Source organism: Macaca fascicularis, chromosome 6 (genome assembly GCF_037993035.2).
Source record: "Macaca fascicularis isolate 582-1 chromosome 6, T2T-MFA8v1.1".
In the NCBI taxonomy this organism is placed as follows: Eukaryota; Metazoa; Chordata; class Mammalia; order Primates; family Cercopithecidae; genus Macaca; species Macaca fascicularis.
The window spans coordinates 157151339-157176192 of record NC_088380.1 but is presented as its reverse complement, the minus strand read 5'-3'; the positions used below and the strand labels follow the sequence as shown (position 1 = coordinate 157176192).

The following is a 24854-nucleotide window of genomic DNA, read 5'->3' as shown; positions in this document are numbered from 1 at the left end:
CCGGCTGTGCGGCCCCCGGGCCCAGGCCTCTCTTCTCTGCCTCTGAATTGCGACGTTGGCGGCTGAAGCGGGAAGCATATTGTGCGCAGAAACAAAACTGAGTGGTTTTCCCTTTTTCCGAAGGTGGTAATGGTGCAATTAGTGGCTAAGCCATTACCCCCCTCCTCCCTTGCTCGCTTCCCCTCTTGCCTCTGCCGCCCTCCCTTTCCTCTGCTGGGAATGGTGGCTGAATGGGAGAGCTCACCCTTCGTTCTCCCCTAAACCCCACTCCCAGGAAGAGGGGCAGAATTGGGGGCGTCATCCGGATGTCTCCAGGGGGCCCCTGGAAGTAGGGTAGTGAGTCAGGGACTTCGTGGGATTGGAGAATACCAATAAGCAGATAACATGTCCTACAAGTGAGAGGACTAGCAAGGTGATGTGGAGGTTCAGAAGGGGTGGGCTAGAATCCCTGAGGGTCTGGAGGCCTGGATCCTTTTAGCCAACCCATGCTCACTGGGGGCAGGTGCTGGCATGAAACCTCTGCCCATCAAGCTGCGAAATGGGCCAAGGACCCTTTCTCCTGAGTGGACAGGGGAAGGGGTATGTAGGGTCTGAGATTCCAAGTCCAAGATAGAGTGATGGGATGGTCATGGGCCTGCTTTAAACCTTCATTTTCCTCCTCTGGAGCCTAGAAAGAGGCCTCCTGTTTACATGGTTCCCAAAGGCCTTCACAGCCCTTAGCCCACTCCATCTCCACAGCCTTCCTCTGCAGGGCATCTTCGTTCCCCTGTTGTGTAGAAAAGGAGCTGGAGGCTCAGAGAGGGTGAGTGACTTGTCCATGATCACTCAGCTAATAAATGTCCAAAGTCCGGGCACGGTGCCTCACACCTGTAATCCTAGCACTCTGAGAGGCTGAGGCGGGTGGATTGCCTGAGCTCAGGAGTTTGAGACCAGCCTGGGCAACATGGTGAAACCCCATCTGTACTAAAATACAAAAAATTAGCCAGGCGTGATGGTGTGCACCTGTTGTCCCAGCTACTCGGGAGGCTGAGGCAGGAGAATTGCTTGAACCCAGGAAATGGAGGTTTCAGTGAGCCGAGATTGTGCCACTGCACTCCAGCCTGGGTGACAGAGCAAAACTCTGTCTCCAAAATAAATAAATAAATAAAATAAAATAAAAATAAATGTCCAAGAATCAGAGCTCAAACTTACATCCTTAGTCTTAAACTCCAGTCCCTTTTCTTCTTAACTCCAAGACCTTGGAGTAAGATCTTGTGACTGTAGGTATGACTGATGCCCTGAAGAGTTGAAGTTGGCAGGGAAGGTGCCCACAAAATTTTGGAATGAAGATTTCATGGCAGGTCTCTGGCCAGTGGCCTATCCCGGGTAAGCCATGCCATGCTCACCTCCACACAGTCCCCTCTCGCCTTTTTTTTTTTTTTTTTACCTTGACTGGAAGCACAAGCAGAAACTGGGACATGAGCCCCAGGAGACCAGATTACCATGGTCCCCTTGGGGGCATGGGGTTGGGGAGAGGTTGCAGAGGAGGGCTCTGGAGGGGAGCAACTGTCACAGCTGTGAGAGGTGGGGATGAGCAGGCAGTCAGGGCTGTTCCTTCCAGAATCCTGGGGTGTCCTCTGCACTTCTCCGCCAAACTAGAGCACTAGTGTGATGGACAAGGTGGTAAAAGAGCTGAAAGAGCAGAGGCAGAAGCAAGAAAGACAGAGGCAGAAGCAAAAAAAAAAAAAAAAAAAAAAAAATACAGAGGGCAACAGAGAGACTGTTGCAGAGACTACAGTGATCCACAGAGGGAGAGCCATCCCTGTGAATTAGCCATCGTTTCCCTGTAAACCTTAGAACCCAGCTGTTGCCAGGGCAACCGGGCAATACCTGTCTCTCTAGAGATGAAGTTGCCAGGGTAACTGCATCCTGTCATTCTTTCCTGGGGACCATCCGGAATGCGGCACCCACTGGCTGTTACCATGGCAACTGCCTTTTTGCCCCACTTAATCCCATCCCGTCTGCTACAAGGGCCCCACAGTTGGAGGTGGGGGAGGTGGGAAGAGAAAATATCACTTGTGGATAAAGTTTGTTCTATTCTACCTCCTCCAGCCCCTCCTTGGGTCCATCACCCCAGGGGGCCTGGGTCCATCCCACCCCCAAGCCCACACAGGCTTGCAGTATTGTGTACGGTATGGTCAGGGCGTCCGAGAGCAGGTTTCGCAGTGGAAGGCAGGCAGGTGTTGGGGAGGCAGTTACCGGGGCAACGGGAACAGGGCGTTTCGGAGGTGGTTGCCATGGGGACCTGGATGCTGACGAAGGCTCGCGAGGCTGTGAGCAGCCACAGTGCCCTGCTCAGAAGCCCCGGGCTCGTCAGTCAAGCCAGTTCTCTGTTTGCACTCGGCAGCACGGGCAGGCAAGTGGCCCCTAGGTTCGGGAGCAGAGCCGCAGCGCCCCAGTCCTGGTCCCCCAGTCCCAAGCCTCACCTGCCTGCCCAGCGCCAGGATGGCCACCATCACCTGCACCCGCTTCACGGAAGAGTACCAGCTCTTCGAGGAATTGGGCAAGTGAGTTGTGCCTCAGGGAGTCCTGGAGGGCATGGGGGGGGCGGGGAGATCAGGGTCTCGAGCCGTGTGTGTGCCTGCAGTGCTTGGGAAGCATTCCTGTGTACACAGATGAAGGCAGGCTGTATGGGTTTGGGGGCACCTGCCTGTGCACACAGCATCCAGAGTCGGGCGTGGGCATGTTTGTGGGTGCACAGACGTGCCAAGCTAGCCAGGCGAGTGTGTATGTAGGGATGAAGGGTTAACAGTGTATGCCAATGTACATGCATACACAAACACACACACATGCACACAAGTACACACAACCTGGATACACACAGATTCTTAGAGACTTAGGGTTAAAAAGGAATTTTCCTAGTCAGCTGGGTCCAAAACTGGAATTCCTTCTCTAGTTTTGCTTGAGGTGACCATCTGCCCTCCACTTAGATACCTCCAGTGACAGAGAATTCACCAGCTCCCGGTAGTTCTTCCTGACTTTAGACACCTACAGCGACTATACAGAGTGGCCAACTTCTCCCTCCCCACCTTCCCCTTCTCAGCTCCTGCCAGGAGTGAGGGCATCAGTACAGTAGGGGTTAATATCTGAGCATGGCAGGCTTCCTGGGTGTTGGGAGGTGGGGAGGGGCAACCAGGAAAGCTGCAGCGGGGGCACCGCTGTTTCAGGGGCTGGGGTATGAAGGGCGCAGTGGCTCTGCACAAGCAAAGTTGCCCAGCCCAGAGCTCATTTTCTGCCCTGATGACTGCTGTGTAGAGAAGGATGGGAGGGTGAGGAAAGAGGGGAGCCCCTTGTGGGGGACCCAGTAGGGTGTGGAGTGTCAGGGAGGGATTCCTGGATGTCCCCAGCTGGGTTTCTGGAGGATCCTGGGATGGGTCAAGGGTTGGGTGTATTTTGGAGGCAGAGTTTGCCTTGTGGGCAAAGGAGCACTGATGCCCTGGTTGGTTTCTGCTGTGGCAGCAGGAGCACGGGGCAGGGGCCCTGGAGTCAGGTGTGTGCTGGTGTGAGTTCTGAGTGTGTGTGTACTAGTGTGCATTTTGAGGAGGAGTAATGTGTGTGGCTGTAAAAGGGCTTTTGAGGGGAATTGATTGTGACACTGGAGTACGCTGGTGTGCCCTGCAAGGGCGTGCAAGCATTCATGCATGTGCACTAGGAAGAGGTGCTTCATGTGTAAGGCCTGAAAATGCAAGTGTGCCTGGCAAGGGTGCATGTGTGTGAGTATCACAGGAGTGCTATTGGCTGGGTTGAATGAGAACAAGGGTGTGGACATGACTCATTATATGTGCACATGTATGGCAGGTTAGAGCTGTGTACACATAGGGAGGCGCATGTGTGTGAGGTCTAGGGGTATGTGAGGAGGCTCATGTGAGATGTGGACACAATGGTGTTCCTGGGAAGTCTTGATATGCACATCTATGTGAAGGCTGGGGTCATGCACACAGGATCATGTACGTGTGTGTGCACACGCACGTGTGTGCATGTGTGAGGCCTGGGCTCACAGGCCTATGTGGGAGTATGGGTGTTATAGGCATGTGTGAGCTCATGCTGGTGTCTGCATATGTGTGGGAGGTGGCCCTGTGACTGTATACAGGAAGGCTGCTTGCACACACACACACACACACACACACACACACACAGACAAACACGCTATCCTACAGGCATGCACCGCCTCCCTTGAGCACACATACCCCCATGTGTACATGTGTTCACTCTTATCTGCAGACTTTCGGCTTTTCTGAATGTGTTTTGTTGCGGGTAGGGGCAGGAACATAATGTTTGGGGCTGCTCTGGAGGACTGAGGCTGTCTACAAACTTGTGCAGAGACCCCTCTCCAGGTGTTTTCCAGTGCTCGCCTAGAACCCAAGAATTCCCTGATTAGCCGTGAAGCTGCCTTTCAGGGAGTGACCAAGACTGGATTCTGGCAGGACTGCGTCATGAGTACAGTGAGATGGAGTTGAGATGTGACTCAAGTGCTCAAAGTGAAAATAAAAGTGATGTTTTGCCCCAAGAGGAGATGGATATCGTTAAGACTGGGTTTTGTGGGGGCGACTTGGCAGAGAGACCCTTCGTGAGCCTTCACAGAAAATTTCAGGGACAAGGGAGCCGTGGTGTGGCCATGGCAGGAAAACCGAGGGTAGCAGGCATGGCTAGGCCTTGTTTAATCAATTTCAGACTTCTTCCTTCCAGAGCCATCAGACTGCTCTTAACCTTTTTTAGGTCACATATTCCTCCAGGAATCTGATGAAAGTCTAAATCTACATTCCCCGGAAAAACGCACAAACCTACGAAATGTTGCATGCAATGTCAGGAGCTTGCAGGACATCGGGAAGACTATGTATGAGCCTAAGTTTGCAGAAGCTTGTATCAGAGACAAGGGGATAAAGCGGACTGATTCCGCACCCATGATGTCTGTGTTAAAAAGGCCAGAGCACATCACTGAGGAGCCTGGGGCTCCTGCTCTGCACGGCAGCGTCAGTCTGAGCGTCCAGTGGTGCAGGGAGGGGCAGTGCCCTGCATGGCCATTAGGGACACAGGCTCTGTCTCTCACCACCCATAGCTCTGTGACACCAGGCAGGCTACACTACCTCTTTACCCCCACCTGTAGTCTGGAGATAAAAAGGGCTGCGAGGATTCAGTAAGATGGTGCATGTAGAGATGCAGCCTTGAGCCTGGTGCACGACGGGCCCCCAGTGCCAATTGCTACCGGGGAGATTGTTGTTCTGAAAGGCTGGGCAAGGCTGAAAGTGAGGAACGGGATCTGCTTGTACCTTTTGTCTGGAGTTGGCCCATCCGGGGCTGGGAGGAGGTTGACCAAACCGTGCTTCCCCTGTGGCTGGCCTCTTCTGTGGGAGGAAGCCATGAGGGTATCTGCAGGGCCCATCCTTCAACTGATGACCCACGGTTCCTGCCAGCTGGGCCACTGCAGTCACCACCCAAAAGCTGAGCCCCCGTTCCAGAACCCACTTCAGATCACTAGCAGGGTGGCTGGAAGAGGCAGCCAGGTTGGCCCTAAAAGGGCACATGGGAGCCTTTGGGTCTCCTTCTTCAAGGCGTTGGGCTGCCCAACTGGAGAGGAGGGCAAGTCCCTCCAGAGAGCTGCTGGCATCCTGCCCAGTGAGGTCTGGCTCAGGACTGCAGGCCTTTGAGGAGCCCGGGTAGGGCTGGCCATGGATGTGAGAGGAGCTGCTCTTCTCCAGCCCTGGTGGGCAGCCCTCTGGGAACCCGTGACCGGGGCCGGGACCCTGGGCAGGGCTTCTGGAGCCTCTTGATGCTACTCGACTGCAGGTTCCACTGAAGCATATGAATTCAGATGAGTCAAGAACTTGATTCCGGTCTCCTAGAAGGTTGGGGTGGGGCTGTCTCTTGGGATCCAGAGATGAGCTCATCCCTCTTCCTTTGACCCAATCCTCTTCTCTTCTGAGGATGAGAGAAATAAAAGCCCAGACCCTAGCAGCACCGAAGCTTGCAGGAGGCAGACTGCACCAGCTCCAGGGTTCAGTGTGGACTGAAGTGGGCAGGCCGGAGCTCCCAGCATACACAGCCTTCTCCAAAGACCTCTCTGAGAAAGGGAAGAATGCTGGTTATTGGGCAAAGGGGTTGCCACGGATGCACCAGAGGGCCCAGGGAAGGGGTCACGTTCAAGGAAGTGGAAAACGAGCCTTTTCCAGCCATTGGCATTCTGCAGGCTTCTGATCCCACCCCCAGGAGAGGTTAGAAAGGCAGAAAGTTGCCCTGCAGCCTGTGTTATCACTGGGCTGTATAGGAAGAGTCTCCAAAGGAGATTTCACTTGAGAGAGGGAGAGAGAGGGAGGAAGAGAGACTGGAGAGAGAGCTCAGCCTACTCTTTTCTCTCTAGAAACAGAGATCTGAAATTGACCCAAGGCAGAGCTGGGATCACAGAAGGGGTTGCAAAGGCTGCAGTTGGCCAGCATGGTTGACAGGGAGGAGAGGGCAGCTTCCTCGACCTAAGCTCCTTCTCACCTGGGTTGATCCACGGGTGGCAGTGTGGCCCAGAGGCAACTCCCTACACTGAGGTCCTGGGGCCCGGGTGCTCAAGTCCTCTCATGGGACTCAGGCTCTAACATCTGTAGAATGTGCTTAGCAATCCTGCCTTTCCCAGGCAGAGCTGTTGGATGGACAATGTCACGTTGGAGAGAGGACACTGGGCATCCATGCACCCAAAGACTGGGGGCCGTGCTTTTCTTCCACCTTTTAAACCCTCTCCTATCCACAGCACTTCGGGGCCAGCGAGGCTCTTTATCCATGAGCTCATCTCTGAAGGAGGCAGGCAGGGCTTACTCATCCAACTTACAGATGAGGAGACCGCAGCTTGAGGAGGTGGAGAGACTGGCTCAGGGGATTGTGTCCAGGTCTCCAGCACCCAGCATATTGGGGGAAGACTGCTGAGAGGGATCATGACTGGTGCCGTATCTGGGGATCATCCTCCCTCTTGTCCACTAACAAGGGAAGAGAAGTGGCCATGTGGGCAGGGGAACTCTAATGTTGCTGATTTTCCAGTCATGATTCTGCCTCTAATTTACTGGGCCATCCTGGGTGAATCACTTGCCGTTTGTGTGCCTCGGCTTTACCATCTGTAAAATGGGGATCATAATACCTCTGGAGATGCCTGCAATGCCCCGTTAGAGATGCCACCTTCTGTAACCTCCCTCTGTGGAGGTCACACATGTTAAATCGCAGACCTCCAGAACATCAGAATTGTAAGGACCATGGAGATGCTCTGCTCATTGCATAGATGGTGCTTGGCTTGGTCTCTGGGAGTCAACATTCAGAAAGAAGTGGTTTGTCCAAGGCCACAGGAGAGACAGGGCCCAGGCTAGGGGACTAGATGATGTGCAGGGACCAGAGGCGAAAGGACAGGAAATGGAGGGGCAAGACCTCAAGGAAAGGGTGGCAGGAACAGGGAAGGGACGAGCCTTCCTCCCTGTCCTCCAAGCCATCAGAGCCGCAGGCACGCACATGTTCTGGTGCACGCTGCAGCCCTCCGCCCCCGCGCAGCCGCCCCCACACAGGCTGAGACACACTGACACTCTGCTGAGCCTCCCTCCCTCCCTCCCTTCCTCCCCACCTCCCTCCACAAGCACACAGTGACACCACTGCCAGCATACCCTGCAGTCTGGGCCGTGGCCCTCTCTGTGGGGTGAGGGCAGAGCTTTGGAGTGCAACACTCGCATCCTGTTGCCGATGCATGCGTGCTCACACACACATGTGCGTCTTCACACAGCTCACGGGAGCACACACATGCACATGGACACACACACACACACACACACACACACACACACACTGGCTGTGATAGGGCATAGAGCACGAGTCCGTCTCCCAGTGCGGGGATAGCAAGATGGTGCTAGCTGGGCTTCTGGGCTTTCTCTGACTTTGTCTGTCTGCTTGTCTTTTTCTGTGCTCTTCTCTCCATCTCTCTGGTTTCACTGTGTCTCTGTCTCTCTGCCTCTGCCTCTGTCTCTGCCCTCTTTGCTGCAGTCCCCTTTCTGCACGTGAACCGCCTGTGGCACTCTCTTGGAGCTTCTCTCTGGCGCTGTAGGAAGCCTCCCACCCCAGGCAACCTGCTGAGTGCAGGTATAGCCCAAGCTGCTGAGACCAAGCCCAGGTCCTCCGGGTCCTCGTGCGGCATGGCTGTCTACCACGGTGTCAGGTGGGACTGTAAGGCCAGTGAGACTTTTTGTGCTGGAGAAGGTTGAGGGCCTTGGTGTCTTGGGGTCATATAAAAAGAGGAACACATCTGGGATCCTTGCATCCTTTCAACAGGTATTTCCTGAGCACGTACTCTGTTCCCAGTCCTAGGTTGAGCCCAGCATGCACCACATGCAAGACTTAGGTAGTCTCTGCCCTCGCGGGGCTCACAATCCAGTGCAAAGCCAACATTAATTAAATCACTTCAGAAATCATTATTTAAATGCAACTGGATAAGGGCTTTGGCCACATACACGGAATTGTGAGCTGCAAAGAGACCTCAATTAGTTGGGGTGAGGGAGGTATCAGGGAAAGTTCCCTGAAGCGATGACATTAGGGAGCTAGAGGCTAAATAAGAGTTACCCAGAGGTTAGCTGGGTGCAGTGGTGCATGCCTGTAGTTCCAGCTACTCAGGAGGCTGAGGTGGGAGGATTGCTTGAGCCCAGGAGTCTGAGGATGCAATGAGCTATGATCATGCCACTGCACTCCAGCCTGGGTGATACAGACCTTGTCTCTATCTTAAAAAGAGAGCGAAAGTAAGAGAGAGGAAGAAGAGTTCACCAGAGGGAAGAGGGTGAAAGAGTGTTCCTAAGAGTGGGAACAACTCAGACAAAAGCTCTGAGGTGTGTATTTCAGTGGAGCATGTCAGCCCTAGGGGGATCTGGGGTCCCACTCTTCTCTGGCCCGTTCAGCCTGACCCCAATTTCCAGATGTTGGGTCCTAGCAGGACTATTAAAAACCTGTAGATTGTCTGGAAGAGGGGGCCAGGCAGGGTGGTGAAGGTCTGGAAGCTGAATCAAGTGAGAGAACACCAAGGAACTGAGGGGCTTTAGCAGACAGAAGAGACCCCTCAGGGACTGTGTCTCTCCCTTCCCCAACCCCTGTGTCTGCAGAGATGTCCTGGGGCCTGAGAGGCCCTAGAGGCAGAGCTGCCGACTATGTAGAGTAAGGGAGGTAGCTTTTAGCTCCACAGAAGGAAGACATTCCAATGGTCAGAACCGCTCCTGCATCCCACAACTGGCTGCGGCCGCAGGAGCTAGTGCTCTGGCGGTAGAGATGTGCAAATTCCCACTCTCATCCACGGCCTTACCTTCCTTGCAGGCCTCCTGCCCTAGGTCCCTGCCCTCATCTGGGGAGATGCTTTGCTAAAAGAATGAAGTGGGAGATGATTTAGAGCCAGGGTACCCTCAATTCAATTCAGTATATCGGAGGGAAGAGGGCTCCGTTGTCTTACAGATGGCGAGCTAAGGCCCAGAGAGGGCGAGGCCCTAGCCCATGGTCACACAAGCTAGTGACACATGAGAACTGGACACTCCAGTGTCTGTCCACTCCAGTGCTTGGCTGTCCTATCCCTGGAGGCCTCTCTCTCTCTGACGCTTGGACCTCTGAAAGCCTTCATGGTATATACTCTGGACAGGGCCAGGCCATCAAAGACTGAGGAGAAAGTCACCCCTTGGCATGTCCCCTGCCTTGCTGGGCTCTGGCCCTGCCTTTAAGCACTGTAAAGAGAAAATAGAATATTTTTCTATTTTTCTTTTTGTGACCCATTCGAAAAAACTCTTGTGCAGCCAAAACAAGGAATATGTTGGAACTTCTGTTGGTTCAATGTTCCCTGCAGCAAACAGATTCTTCCGGATCCCAGCCCTTCTGTGTCCCCCACGAGACTTCTGCTGGATTGGTGTTTGGGGGCGGGGGGCAGTGCGGGACAGCTCAAGCACACTGCGTCCCTGCAGCATCTTTTAGAGTCTGGGAGTGGGTGGCTGCAGCCGCAGGCGGTTGAGAGGATGGGAGAGGTGTGGTTTCAGTAATAGGTCCTAGGATTTTCTGGCTGTATAATGCTTTGTTCTGTGGAGTTCTGCTCACAGAGCTGGGAAGAAGTGGGGAGAGTCAAGCAAAGGGGATGGTGAGCCCCCAGCGCCATCTCCTCTGATCTAGTCACCATTTGAGAAGCTGCATAGCTGTGTTTTGTTTGTTTATTATTAAGAAAAGGTACTAATGCCTAAATGGGAAAGAAAGAAAAAGAAAGAGAAGGCTTAAAAATTACTTATCAACAGTTGATTTCACAGATGGGTAAGCTGAGGCCTAAAAGCTTCTCATTGTTTCTGAATGAAACTGACCCCAGCTTTTTAACTGTTTTGGGAATCCGGAGTCCTCAGAGAATCTCAAATAAGCTGTGGGTACTCTCCCCCTCCCAAAATGCCCACTCACCGTGACACGCAGAATGCTGTTATTTTCCACAGTTCCTCCTACTCCAAAGTCCGACTGTGGACCTCAAGGTCAGACCCCCTCTAATCTGAGAGTACTGGGTATTGGAAAAAGCAATGGACTATGAATCGGCAGTCCTGGGTTCAAGGTCTTGGCCCCAGTCTCTTCAGCTTTGGAATAGGAGGGGGTGGACTTCAAAAGTAAGACATTGTGGGCTATACAAAGTTCTGATGCAGCCACATGTGGCCCACACTCTAGCCCAGTGCATGGTGCTGCCTCTGTGGCCCACCCCAGCTCTTTCCCTTCCCCCAGGCATTCTAACCTGTCTATTCTGGGTTCCACATCCTGGGTGATCAAATCAGCCAGCCTGGGCTATGTGTTACCACCAAAGGGTTTTGGATGCAGATTCTCTCACAGATAACAGATCTATCTGCATTTGACCAGGACCTTTCTGAAATCACCCCCAGCTCATCTCAGAGAAGTGAAATGCTTAAGTATCTTAACCAAGAGTGGGGAAATTTTGGGGAAGAGGCTGGGCTTTGATTATGAGGTGCCTGCCACGTAGCATCTAGGCAAGATAATGAGTAGCTAAAAATACGGAGCTAGAGTTCCGAAGACAGGAGGGGACTCTGGATGTGGATTTCAGTTTTGGGTGATGGTCAATGACTTTAACTATTTGGGAAGTCATGGACTCCTTTGCAGAGCTGATGACTATGCATCCTTTGCCCAGAACAATGCACAGACACAGAATCATTTTAATACAGTTTTAAGTGGGTTCACAAATGTCCGGAGCCTCCCCAGAGATCACAGCTAATGGCCCCTGGTAGAAGGGATGGGCGGGAGTGGTAAGAGGGTGGGTGGAAAGAGGCCGGGAGCAGCAATACTGAGGGAAGGTGGGGCAGCGAAGGCATTTTCAGTGATGGGGGAGACCAGGAGAGCATGGCGACCCAGAAACAAAAGGAAAGGTGAGCTCAAAGCTATGTTCAGTGAGGCCAAATGCTACCTGGGGTGGGGTAGGCAAGGTGCATTAGGCTCCAGCGGGGACTGCAAGGGGTAGTGGTGAGGGTGGGAGGAGGCATGGGTGGGCGAACCTGGTGCAGGCATTTCTTTCATGGAGCCCCGGGGGCGGCAGCCAGATTGTGGTGGGTTCATGGAGTGTGGGAGGTGGGAAGAGGAGGCGGCGGATGTCGGACATTTGTTCTGGAAGCTTGGCAGCAAAGAAGAAGGGAGGAAGGAAACAGCCCAGGCTGCTGGGTCGAGAGAAAGGTTCCTGGTTGTTTTGCTTTATTTGAGGAGGTTGTTTTATTTTTCTGGAAGGAGGGAGACCTCAGCATGTTTGAGGAAACAGTCAATGAAGAGCAGACACTAAAGACTACCGTAAGGGGCCCAGACAATCAGACCCCCACGGAGCCCAGAGTGGAGGGAAGTGTTTGGTGAGTGCTGTCCCCAGAAGGCCGCAATAGATCATAAGTGTTCCTGTTTGCTGAGACTCACAGGTGTAACGTGGCTCTGAGTGGTCTGGGGTGAAGGTGAAGAGGCTTCCTTTAGAGAAAGTGGCAGCAACCAGTCTTGGGCAGCAGAGACCCCTCACAAACATCCCCAGGAGGGAGCGGGGCTGGTCCCATCTTTTGAATGAGGAAACTGAGGCCCAGAAGAGTAAGCAAGCTGGTAGCCAAGCTGAGTGAGGGCTCAGGTCTTCTGACTCCCCATCTAGTGCTCCTGGAGCTGCACTTGACTGCCATGTCAACTCTTCCTGCTGTTTCAGGCCAGAGAGGGCGGTGGGCCCCTGTGGGCTGGCAGCCAGCTACACCCAGGACACCTTGCCTGCCAGGCAGCTAGAAAGCAATTTCCCAGCGTGAATCTTGCTTTTCACAGCCCATTAGCACGTTCCCACATTCTCAGCCACGCGCACCGGACTCACTGTCACTGTGCCCTCTCTGTCTGTCTGCCAGAGGGGGGCCTCCCTGCCTGCCCACACTCCTGCTCGTCCACTCTCAGGGGCAGGCTATTCAGCCCTGGTGAGCTGCCCCTTCCCCACCTCGCTATGGCTCCCACACACCTCCACCTTGGCTTACTTCTTCCCCGAGTTTGGCAAACAATGTCCATTTTGTTTCTGATGATGCCAGCTGTCCTCCTCCCTTCGTGGATAATGATGCCTACACAAGGCATTGTTCCTTGAGCATTTACTATACCCCAGGGACTCTGCCAAACTCATTGCCTGCCTAATTATCTCATTGAATCCTTGAAACAACTGCATAGGGTTGGTACTATTGTTGTCCATATTTTGCAGTAGGGGGGAAACAGGCTTACTGAGGTGAAGTAGCTTGCTAGGAAAGAGCTGACCCACTATGTGAACTCTGCTTGGTCTGACTCAGGAGTGCCTGCTCTTCTCTATGTAGAACCATGCTCTCCAATGTGGCAGTCATTAGCCACATATAGTTATTTAGATTAAATAAAATAAGAAATTTGGTGCTCAGTTCCACTGGTCCCATTTCAAGTGCTCTGTAGCATCTGTGGCTGGTGGCTGCTGCAGTGGACAGCTCAGTGTGTGTGCATCATCACAGGAAGTTCTGTTGGACGGCACTGGTATGAAACACTAGAGCTGAAAAGCTACTGCGTTCCTGAGCCTCATCCCTACCCTAGCCTCCACATTGCAGATGAAGAGACTGTGGCCCTCACTGGGGCCGATTCTTGCCTAAGTCCTCCCAGCAGGGCTGAGGGCTGAGACTTGGTTCCTCCAGTGTCTGCCTGTCTGTCTCTCCCCAACACACCCTTCCCTGCCTACATTCTGTGACCCTCTGGCTCACATGGATACACGCTTCATACCTAGGGTGACATACATGTGCTTTGTCACACCTACAGCCTCACAGCATCACACTCTTAGGGGCTAGACCAGGTTGCCAATACATGCCTATGGCCAGACACCCACCCCTTGCACCCAGGAACACTTCCCCCACCCCTCCTCCTTTGCACCCAGGGGCATTCCCCTACACCTCTCAAGGAATTCAGAAATACTTTCACAGGCACTTCCAGGACTGCCCATGGCCATCTGCCCCAGCCCTCACACCCAGGCCTCATCCCTTCCTCTTGGGACTCTTGGCCATCGCCTCCCACCCCTGCCCTCCCAACCTTGGCCTCCTTGCCTCTCATGCCCTGTCCTGTTCCCAAGTTCCTGCCCACTTGCCCATCTGCTGGCTGCCTGCTCAGCTCAGGGCCACAAGAGGAGCGGGCTGGCTCTTCTGTTTGCCAGGGTTTCTGGGCTGTGGCCACTTGTTCGTGCAGGACAAGAATACAGAAACATTTTTTTTTTCTTTTTTAAACAGAAGATAAAAAAGGGAAGAGGTTAGGGCTGCCGACTCACTGCCCTCATTCTCATTTTGGCTACGACTTTCCTCTGATCCCTACCGCCATGGCAGGTAGGGTTGGAGCCTGGGGCTGCCTAGGTAGCAGCCCAGCCCCTTTTCTCACCTCATTTGCCCCCCTTCTCCCCAAACTATGTCCCTTGTGCTTAGTACTGTATCAAGTGTTTTGCACCAGTTACCTCACTTAATCTCCCCGACAGACCCAGGAAGTAGAGGCTGTTATTACCCTCTAACAGGAAGACGCAGAAAGGTGATGTGTCAAGTTCAGCATCACACAGTTGGGGGTGAGCTAGGATTGGACTGCGGGTCTTTGTGACCCCAGAGCCTCTGCTCTTGAGGACCACATTCTCCTGTCATGGTTGAGTCAGAAGAAAAAGTGCAAGGGACCTGGATTCTCTTCACAGCCTCAATTAGGAATATGCCTGCTCACTTGAGGCCTCGGTTTCCCAATCTATTAAATGGGAGAGCAGAATTCCAACTCCACAGGATTGCTGTGAGGGTCAAAAGTGTGCTTAGTGGTGAATGTACATTTGAAGGGAAGAAGACTTCTGGGCTTGTAAGGGGCTGGTGCCCTCCGCATCACCAGCTCTAAGCTTGTTTTGAGAAACTCCTCCCTCTGAGCATCTGATAAAAGCTATGCACCCTTACCTCCCTCCAAAAAATGCACTTGCTTACACTTGGATGTACAGGTGTCCTTCAAGGGGCTCAGGGTCCCCGCACTACCCCATCTATGGCATGGACTCCTGGTGAGGAGCCTCTAATTTATACAAAAGCTTGGTGCTGTTCGGAAGAGGAACTTCAGCAAGTATGGCTTCTCTTGTTTTATAGACATAGCTCTTCTGGCCTTGGCTCCCTGAGCCAGAGCCCAGTCTCATGGGGCCTGTCAGGCCTCCCTGAGCAGAGCCCTCGCTGACCTCCATCAGTGTGGATTTCCAAGGGAGACAGGATACGCAGCAGGACTTCCCCGGAAGGCGCTGGGCAGTGCTGGGCTGCCTGAGAAAGAATCACCTACAGACAGAGTTAAAATGAAATTACAAATTCCCTGGGCCTACACCCAGAGGTGCTGATTTAAGAGGTCTGGGTGGGACCTTGGAATCTGCTTATTTTTTCTTTTGAGACAGAGTCTTGCTGTGTCACCCAGGCTGGAGTGCAGCGATGCTATCTCAGCTCACTACAGTCTCCAACTCCGGCACTTAAGTGATCCTCCTACATCAGCCTCCTGAGTATCTGGGAACACAGACGTGCACCACCATGCCCAGCAGTAGAGACGGAGTTTCGCCATGTTGCCCAGGCTGGTCTCAAACTCCTGGGCTCAAGCGATTCTCCCACCTTGGCCTCCCAAAGTGCCGGGATTGCAGGCGTGAGCCACCACGCCCGGCCAGAATCTGTTTTTTCAAAGATCCTTCAGGGGATTCTCAGGCAGCCAGTTTGATAATCATTGATCTAAGGTCTTTACCTAGAATGAAATTTTGCCTCTCTAATGGAGAAATTACACTCATCCCTCCCTCCTGCTGTCCAACCATCCCTTCTTCAATCCCTCCATCCACCCACACATATTAATTGAGCTGTAGCTCTGGACCAAGTTTTGTCAGGTGCTGATGAGCAGGACGAGACCCAGCTCCTGCACCCTGGAGCTCACAACCTTCCCCGCTTCCTGCCCTTCTCTTCCTGGAGTTCTCAGAACCTTGCCCAGATGTGGCCACTTTAAACTTTTTTCTCATAGGGCTTTTGAGAATCATGGCCCCCAGCTAGAGGGGGACCTAAAGGTCTTTGGGGTCCATCCCCATCCCTGGGTAGGGCGGGCACGTTTGAGAGACCAGTTGTCCCCCATCTTCCTTAGATGCCTGTTCCTATTCCTAACACCCCATCTGAAAATTTCCTCTCCTGTCTCACTCCATTTTCTCTCACTCTTGCTGAAATCCACCTCCTTCTCCTGCAAGTCACACTCATGGAGGCTCTATTGGCATTAGACACTGGGTATTCAAGCACTGGGGACAGAGGAAAAATGTGAAAGTCCTGGCCCTCAGGAACTCACTGTCAGGGTGGGAGAAATAAGCCGGTGGAGGAGCCACCACCAGTCTGAGTTAGATGGGGGTGTAGGGTTGTGATATTATGATATCATAAGAAATCTAGAAATATGTAGTTGGTCATTGTCCCTGGTTCTTGGCACAGAGCTCCCCAAACCCTTGTAATTTTCTAAGTGATGGAGGTACTAACAGCATCTTTTGTTCTAGTATTTGGTCTTAGAACCCAGTTCCTGACTCAAAGCTCCCAGCTGCCTTGGAATTTCCTGGGTGATGAGAGCATCTTTTGTTCTAATGAGGCAGCTTTGGGTGGGTGCCTGTGTGGGAGCCGGTCACAGAAAGATCAAACCATGGCCAGAAGCTTAGAACTTTCAGCCCCTCCCTGCATTCTCAGGGAGGGGAGAGGGGCTGGGGATTGCATTAATAAACAATCATGCCTAGTGATGAGACCTCCATAAAGGTCTCTTAAGTACAGAGCTTGGAGACCTTCCGGGTTGGTGAACACATCCACATGCCCTGAGGGTGACACACCCCAACTCCATGGGGACAAAAGTTCCTGTGTTCAAGATCCTTCCAGACCTTGCTCTGTGCCCCTCTTCATCTAGCTGTTCATCTGTACCCTTTATCATAACCTCCGTTGTAAACACACACACATGCACAACTGGTAAGTGTAAGTAAGCGTTTTCCTGAGTTTTGTGAGCCATCATAGAAAATTCTAAAAGGAGGAGGTTGTGGGATCCCCCAGTCACCAGCCAGGTTGGACAGAATTGTGAGTAACCTGAGGACCCACTATTTGTGACTGGTATCTGAAGCAAGGGGATTGTCTTGTAGGTTTTAGCCCTTAACCTGTGGGGTCTGCACTAACTCTAGGTAGTTAGTTTCATAACTGAATTATAGCATACCCAACTGATGTCCAGAGAATAAGTTGCTATGAAAAAAAAGAAAAAAACAAACCCTTTATAGCTGGTGGCCAGAAGTGTTGTGGGAATGATGGAAGAAAAATGAATTTTTTCTAAGCAGGGGTGCTCTGGAAGCACGGAAGAGGGGCCGCGTAGCAGGGGAGAGTCTCAGGGAGGGGACTGGGGTCTTGCTGCTTTCTTCCTGGTAGCATATGGACAGGCTGCATGCCCCAAGGAGGAGCCACAGCTGTGCGAGGCCCTCTGCGTGCCCATGAATTCTGGCCCCCTCTAGCTTTCCTACAAGGTTATATTTCTTGGTCTGTAGTCTGTATCCTGGCTCCTTCCTCCTCATCCTTCTTTACAGTTTCCCAGCCGCTCATTTCCTGCTGCCCAGACATGAAGCCAGTGATACCATGCTCAGGGCTGTGTGCAGAGCAGGCATCTGTGCTAGCCTGCAGGCTTCTTCAGTGCCTGCCAGCATCCTCCTCTGCCTTGTCAGCCTCATCTTTTTGTGGGCTTGGAGCTGCCCATGAGCTTGAGATGGGGCATCCAAGTTTGGAGGATGTGATGTGTGCAGCCATGTCAAAAACCTGGGCATGGCCCAGCCTGCCACGAACTGGAAGGCTTACTTGGTGTGGAAGTCACACACCCAAGAGTGCTAACATCTGAGTTCTAGACACAGCTCTGCCTGTTATGAACCATTTGACCTTGAGCAATCTACACTGGAACTCAAAGTCTTGAGGAATCATAATCTGCATTTTAACAAGGTACCTAGGTGACTTCCCTGGACATTTAGATTTGGGAAACCTCCCCAGGAGACTCTCTTCTTCCATTAGCACGGGGTTAGGGTGCTATAGTGGTGACTACGGTCAGTATTGGGCCCTTTAGGAGTCTCCTGTTTATATGAAGGGATTGGAGTGCATGGCCTTTGTGGCAAAGAGAGCAAAATGGCATCTAGACTCCAGATCTAGCCCTTAGACAAGTTTTGTTTGGCCTAATATCATCCTCAAATTCTTTTGGAATAGGTGCCAGTGTTTAAAAATTGGAAAATTTCTCATCAATATCTAGTTTTGTAGCTTTTCCTGAAAAATCAAATGAGGTAGGAAATGGGCCACATTCTACGTGGTGACAATGTTTTCCCCTGTGAGGTGGAAAACTCACAGACCTTGCCCCAAGTTCTCTTATAATTACTAATAGTTTGAGGATAAAATCCCAAGAGTCTCTTAAAACGTGAAAAGATGCTCAGCTTCACTCGTAATATGACAATTACAAATTGAATTACAGCAAATTGCCATTTTCCACCTGTCTCTTTAGCAGATATAAAAAGTTTGATAATACACTGTGTTGACAAGGGCAAAGGAAACTGGCACCCTTGCATTCCAGTGGGAAGGTGAGTTGGTACAATCTTTAATACGGACAATCTCTCATTATCCATTGAAATCAGCAAACAACAGCTACCCCTTGACCGGATAACATAAGTTCTGGAAATGTATCCCACACAGACACATGCATAGATAGGATATATAATTCTAATGCACACATACACGGCTAGTCATTGTAGCATTGTTTGTAATGGCTATAGATTGAAACTAATCTGAGTGCCCATCGGTAGGGGACTGGCTGAATCAGACAGCCATACAATTACATACTAAGTAACAAGGAACTCTTATGTTATGATACGGAAAGAGGATCTCTAAAAATATATTATTCACTGAAAAAAGGAAGGTGGAGAACAGTATACAGTGTCCAGTACCATTAGTGTGTGGGACAGCGTCTGTGGAAAGAGACTCAAGGACATGGTGACAGTGGTAATCTCTGGGAAGGGGACCTCAGAGGCTGTAGTACAGTGGCGAGAGGGAGTCATTTTACTACCTATACCTTTATATCTTTTGAACTTTGAACCATGTCCATGTTTACCTACTGAAAGAATAAAAAACTAAAAACTTTTAGAGACCTGATTTCTGCGGTTCTAACACTACATGATTCTAATGTTTTACAGCATGGTGAGCCCAACTTTGATGACGTTGGCAGGCTCCTCTCACTTGAGGCCAAGCTTCTAATCTTCTGCTTCTGGGTCCATCTTCTGGGTCTCTCTGGCCTCGCTCTGTCCCTGAGTTGGGCCACAGAAGCCCCTGTGAGCTTGAGCAGCACTGATGAAGGGCTTCCTTCTAGCGTAGGGCAGCGACATGAACTCCAACATCTCCTAGGGACACAGCCCTTGGGCGTTCCCTCACCCTTTCCACCTTCTCTGTCCTCCTAGGGGAGCCTTCTCGGTGGTGCGAAGGTGTGTGAAGGTGCTGGCCGGCCAGGAGTATGCAGCCAAGATCATCAACACCAAGAAGCTGTCAGCCAGAGGTAGGTGCCTGATCTCTACCCTGCCCACCCTCCAGGGCTCTCCTCTCTCCCCTTACCTGTACTGCTTGGTTTAGACCAGGACCCAGGGCCGAGCCCATGGGTGATACTTATGGCAGGGGTGGGGGCTGCTCTTCCTGGGGGTGCCTTGAGAATAGACCTTCCCTTTTTCCTTCTTTTCATTTTTTCGAGGCTGGAGACCACAGCCTCACCCAGACAGGCCAAGCTCTGTGCCTCACAGGTGAGGACTGAGACACCAGATGGGCCCACCTTTCCCTGCTCTCCTGCCACTCGCTGTCACTTCTCCCCTCCAGACCTCTACCCCTGCCATTCCCTCTGTCTGAACGCCATCTCCTGGCTCCTTTCATGAATGGCTGTTTCTCAGCCTTCAGTTCTCAGCTTAAGGTCACATCCTTTGAGAGGTTTTCCTGACCCCATAATCTGACGAGGCCTCCTCCATTTTCTCTCTCTCTCTCTCTCTCTCTCTCTCTTTTTTTTTCTGAGATGGAGTTTCACTCTTGTCACCCAGGCTGGAGTGCAATGGTGCGATCTTGGCTCACTGCAACCTCCTCCTCCTGGGTTCAAGCGATTCTCCTGCCTCAGCCTCCCGAGTAGCTGGGATTACAAGCGCCCAGCACCACGCCCGGCTAATTTTTTTTCTTTGTATTTTTAGTAGTGATGGGGTTTCATCATGTTGGCCAGGCTGGTCTCAAACTCTTACCTCAGATGATCTGTCCGCCTTGGCCTCCCAAAGTGCTGGGATTACATGCGTGAGCCATCACGCCCGAACTATTTTCTCTCTCTTATTACTGTTTATTTCCTTTATGGCTTTCCCTGACCTAGACTCATCCTGTTTACTGATAAGGCCCCTTGTTTAATACCCACCTCCCTTTTTGGGCTGTAGACTTCAAGAGTATGGGCTACTCTGCACCCAGCACCTAGGACAGCACCTGCCACACAGAGAGGGGCCAGTGAACTCCAAGTGCGCTTGGCTTCAGCTACTCCACTCTTGGGTCTTCCAGAGAGTGGGTCTGGGATATGATCTGGGTTTTGGAAAAGATGCCCAGATAACTCTAATTTGCAGATGAGTTTGAGAACCATGGCCCTAAGACCTTAGAAGCGGTCCTGGGCCAGTGACGTTAGCATCCCCAGCAGCTTGTTAGAAAAGCAAAGCCTAGAGCCCCACACCAGACTTGAAGAATCTGAATCTGCATTTTAACAAGATACCTGGGTGATTGTGGACATTAAAATCTGGGAAGCCTGCCCAGGAGATGAGCTTCTTGCCATGACTGTGTGTTTGAGACAGTGATGGTGGTAACCACGGTCAGTGTGTTGGAAAGCGTTATCTTCAAAGATGCCAGTCCCCACCCTGAATGAAATGGTGTATAAGCTTTCCTTGGGACCGCCTGGTGGCAGAGAGAATTCTGTTGGGTGAGGTGGGGGCAGGTGTGGGCTGTACAATCCATGGTTTGTGCAGTGCGGGAGATGTTGTGTGAGAGGCTGGCAGAGTGTCCAGGTGTTTGATAGGCACAGCTGTGTGGGGCCAGGGGCCAGCAGGGGCAGGTTCGTGGCTGGCCTCACAGTGGCTGGTACAGGAGGCTCATGCTGCTCCCAGCAGGCCTCCCAGCAGGCCTCATGTTGGACTGTGTGTTGCTGCCTTTCTTCTCTGGCTCAGTGTTGCTGGGAGCTCAGCACTTTCTTCCAGTTACCGACCTCCCCCCATGTCTTGCAGGTCAAAGTGGATCAGCAGAGGGGGTGGCTGGGGGTAGGGTGAGGGTCTCTGAAGGGCCAGAAGCCCCACGTGGTACACAGTCAGTGTGAAAAGTCCAAGCTTGTGGAAGGCTGGGAGCTAGAGACAGGGCAGGCAGGAATGCTGGCAGGAGTGTTGCCTCATGGCCAGATGCCTGGATTGGCCTTGTCATTGCTGTGTGACTAGCAGCAGTCTGGTGCCCTCTCTGTGCATTGGGTGTTGAGGAACCAAGGGAGATGTCCCAATCCCTGAGATACAACAGGGACAGGGGGCGACGGGTTGAGGTTGCCCCAACGGGAGAGAGGGTCAGGCCCCAAGGTCGTCCCTGGATGCTGGGATCTCAGGTTAGTTCACCACACTCTCGGGGCACATCCACACACACACTTGCATGTTGACCAAAAGAGACAGATGTGTATGGAAGAGTGGAAGGGTCATGGCTCCTGTTTTGGAAAGTGACTAAGCACTCCTGGGACAGTGCAGACCCTGGGCTATGCCAGACAGCCACTTCCCAAGCCGCCTCTCTTTGGCAACTTGTTGAGTCCTTGACCTCTTGGAAGGAAGGTGGCTGGGCCTAGGTGAGTGTGGAGGGTGGGGGTGGGGAGGTTATCAGGGAACCTTCCGGAAAAGTCTGCCAACTGCCAGCTGCTTTTCTTCCCAGCGGGAGAGGAGGAGCAGAGCTTCTTTTAGCATGGTTCTTTGTTTGCCACTCCTGGTGCCTCGGGGGCGGGGAGGGGGGGTTAATGCTGAATATTTGGCAACAGACTCTAAGCATCTCCTGCTGGTGCTCCTGGGTGACTTCCGGCAGCGCCCAGCAGGGGCTGTGCCCACCCTCCCGGGAGCTGTGGCTTTCTTTTTGCCCACCCTGCCCAGCCTCTTCTAGCAAGTGGTTCCCAAACCCACGATATATTTGTGTATGTATTTTTAATCTAGTCGTTTAAAAAATGTTCATAGTATAAACAAACCAAAGAAACCATGAAGAAATGAAGTGAAAAGTGAAAATTTTGCCTGTTCCAATCCCTGCCAAATACCTTTGGTAGCTTTTTTAAAAACACAGCTGCCTGAGTTCCACCCATGAGGGTTGGATTCAGTAGGTGGGGCCCAAGCCCCCGCATTAAAAAAATCCTGTCATCAGTAACAGTAGCTATTAACACCGACCTAATACGATAACATAGGCTCAGCGCTAACCCCCACTGGGTGCTGTATAGCCTCCTAGCGCATCCTCCCCACGGCACACACAGAGGTAGCATTCTAAGGGCACATTGGGCACACGCATGAGGCTGGTGCAGCCGGAGGTGACTGGCCTGGGCACTGTGACTTCCACAGGCCCCACTCTTAGCTCGAGCATGAGGGGGTCACTTCCTCGGCTCCTCAGTGACCAGTCTCGGAGCACCAGGTGGGGAGCATGATGAGCTCATCCAGCCTGCTCTACAGTGTCATTCAGGTCCCTGCAAGGAAGCCTCTGAGGGGACGGCAAGACGTGCTTCCCATCTCTCCTGTCCTCCTCCCCACCCCTTGCCCGGCACTCTTGTTCCTTGGGATGATTGCTCTAGCTCCCAGGATCGGGCTGTCCTATGCAGGGAGCAGGTACTTGCTCCTAGACTTGAGGTCTCTTTTCTCTCCTGGCTTGTGTGCCTCTTGCTGGAATCTCGGGCTGCCTGCCTGCTGGAGTCCACTCCCCTCTGGAGGCAGAGCCCTGCCCATTTGTATGATTGCAGGTCCTTCCAGGCCTGCTCTGTCCTGCCTCACCCTGCTGGGACTGTCTGGCCCCAGGGACCTCACCCCAGAATGTCCATCCACCTCTGCCTGCTGAGCTCTGCTGAGCCTTGCTGTGCTCTTAGCCCCCACACCCTGGAGGTGACCCAACCATCTGGGGAGGAAGCGAAAAGGTTCCCAAGATATTATCATGGGCATTGGGGAAGCTCCCCAGGTCCGCAGGCAGGAGGCTGAAGACGTCTAGCTTCCCTCAGAGCTCTCACCATCATGGGACTCTGCTGAGATGATGGATCGATTCATCAATTAATTAATTATTAGAATGGGGCTGGGTTCAGTGGCTCACATCTTTAATCCCAGCACTTTGGGAGGCCGAGGTGGGAGGATCACTTGAGGCCGGGAGTTCAAGACTAGCCTGGGCCATATGGTGAGACCTCTGTCTCTTAAAAATATAAAAAATTAGCCGGGCGTGGTGGTGGGCGCCTGTAGTCCCAGCTACTCAAGAGGGAGGCTGAGGAGTGAGAATCATCTGAGCCCAGAAGTGGAGGCTGCAGTGAGCCGTGATCCCGCCACTGCGCTCTAACCTGGGTGATGAGAGTCAAACTGTGTCTCAAAAAAAATTATTAGAATGGGAAGCAATATAGTATAAGTAGCTATGTACACGGATTGAAATCTCAGCTCTGCCGCTTGTTTGCTATGGGATCTTGGACAAGCTGCTTAGCAGCTCTACCCCACGCCCTGGGAATGTGGCAGTGACCAACAGAAAAGGTCTTGCTCTCATTGTGCCCGTTTTCTAGGGAGTGAGACTGAAAATAACATTAAACACATATGTCAGCTGGGTAGCTTCAGGTAGTGACAAGTGTTAACCAAGAAGATAAGACAGGGTATGGGGAGGTGATGCAGCAGGAGGGACACGCTTAGAAAAGGCAGCCAGGGAATCTCTCCAAGGAGGTGACATTGTGCCGGGGCCTGCCTGATGAGAAGACCCAGGGAAGAGCTTTCCAGGCAGAAGGCACAGCAGGTGCAGAGGCCCTGAGGTGGGAAGGAGCTTGGTGTGTCAGGGCAGAGAGGAGGCCAGTGTGGCTGGAGCTTCCTGGCCAAGGTGAGGCCAGACCCAGCGAGGAGTTTGGATTGTGCTCTAAGTACATTGGGAAGCTGTTGGAGAGTTGGAAGCCAAGGAGTGACAGGATTTAATGGATATTTTAAAAAGAGTTCCTTGGCGGGGCCGGGTGTGGTAATCCCAGCACTTTGGGAGGGTGAGGCGGGCGGATCACAAGGTCAGGAGTTCGAGACCAGCTTGGCCAGGCCAGCACGGTGAAACCCCGTCTCTACTAAAAATACAAAAAATTAGCCTGACGTGGTGGCGTGCGCCTGTAGTCCCAGCTACTTGGCAGGCAGAGATTGCAGTGAGCCAAGATCAAGCCACTGCACTCCAGTCTGGGCGACAGAGTGAGACCCTGTCCCCCCCCGAAAAAAAAAGCTCCTTGGCTGAGGGGAGGAGTGGTGGGGGAAAGGTGCAGGGGTAGAGGCCTCAGAGCTCTGAGTTTTCAGGTGATTTTGGTGAGCCATTTTGATAAAGGGACTGTTCCTTTGTCAACAGGCCTCAGTTTCTCCATCTATATAACAAAGCACGGCCTCGGAGGTCAAAAGAAGCATGGTCCCCACATGTCACATGTCCTGAGGTTCTCTGTATATTAGAAAATGAAAACACTGCAAACAGAGTTACCAGAAATATTGTATAATGTATATGTTTACACTCAGTAGGATGAATACTTTCAACAGTGACAATGCAGGTTAATTGTACTATGCATATGATGATGATAAGACTTATAAAATTAGTTCCTAGCATTTCCAGCAGTGAGGTCTGGTAACCAGATACAAGTTTAAGGTTGCATGGCCAGCGTTTTCTTCTTTCAATCTTGTCAATGTTCTCTGCTCCTGGGTAACCTCACAGGGAGAAACAGCAAAATTCCAGATTTGGGGCTTCCGCTTCCTGAATGTATAGCCTAGGCCAGAAGCCTCCTTCCCCCTCTGACAGGCCTGATCTTGACCTGCCTGAGTTCTGGTTCTGCTGCCGGTAGGATATGGGGGTAGGGCATGGGATGTGGAGCAGGGGGAGGGCCCTGCCTGGTCAGCTCTGGATGGGCATCCCCTCCTGTGCCCAGGAGTCAGCCTCCCCTCCCCTGGAGGATATGAAAGGAGCCCATGGAGGGAGGGGGAATCAAGGGATGCCCCCCAACCTGGCCCCACCTCCTCATCCCTAGCTTGCAGCCAGCTTTCAGCTGGGGAATTGAGCCATGGAAAC

At 52.4% G+C, this 24854-nt stretch overlaps 1 protein-coding gene across 5 annotated transcripts in view; it reads left to right on the top strand.

Moving 5' to 3' along the window:
- The first annotated feature begins 2336 nt into the window (after positions 1 to 2336).
- CAMK2A (calcium/calmodulin dependent protein kinase II alpha) overlaps positions 2337 to 24854 on the top strand; it is a 69607-nt gene continuing 47089 nt past the window's right edge. For all 5 annotated transcript variants that reach the window (XM_005558250.5, XM_005558248.5, XM_005558249.5 and 2 more), the window contains exons 1-2: positions 2337 to 2546; positions 18998 to 19092. In XM_005558250.5, coding sequence (XP_005558307.1) covers positions 2485 to 2546; positions 18998 to 19092 — 157 coding nt within the window. In that variant the 5' untranslated portion in view covers positions 2337 to 2484. The remainder of the gene's footprint in view (positions 2547 to 18997; positions 19093 to 24854) is intronic.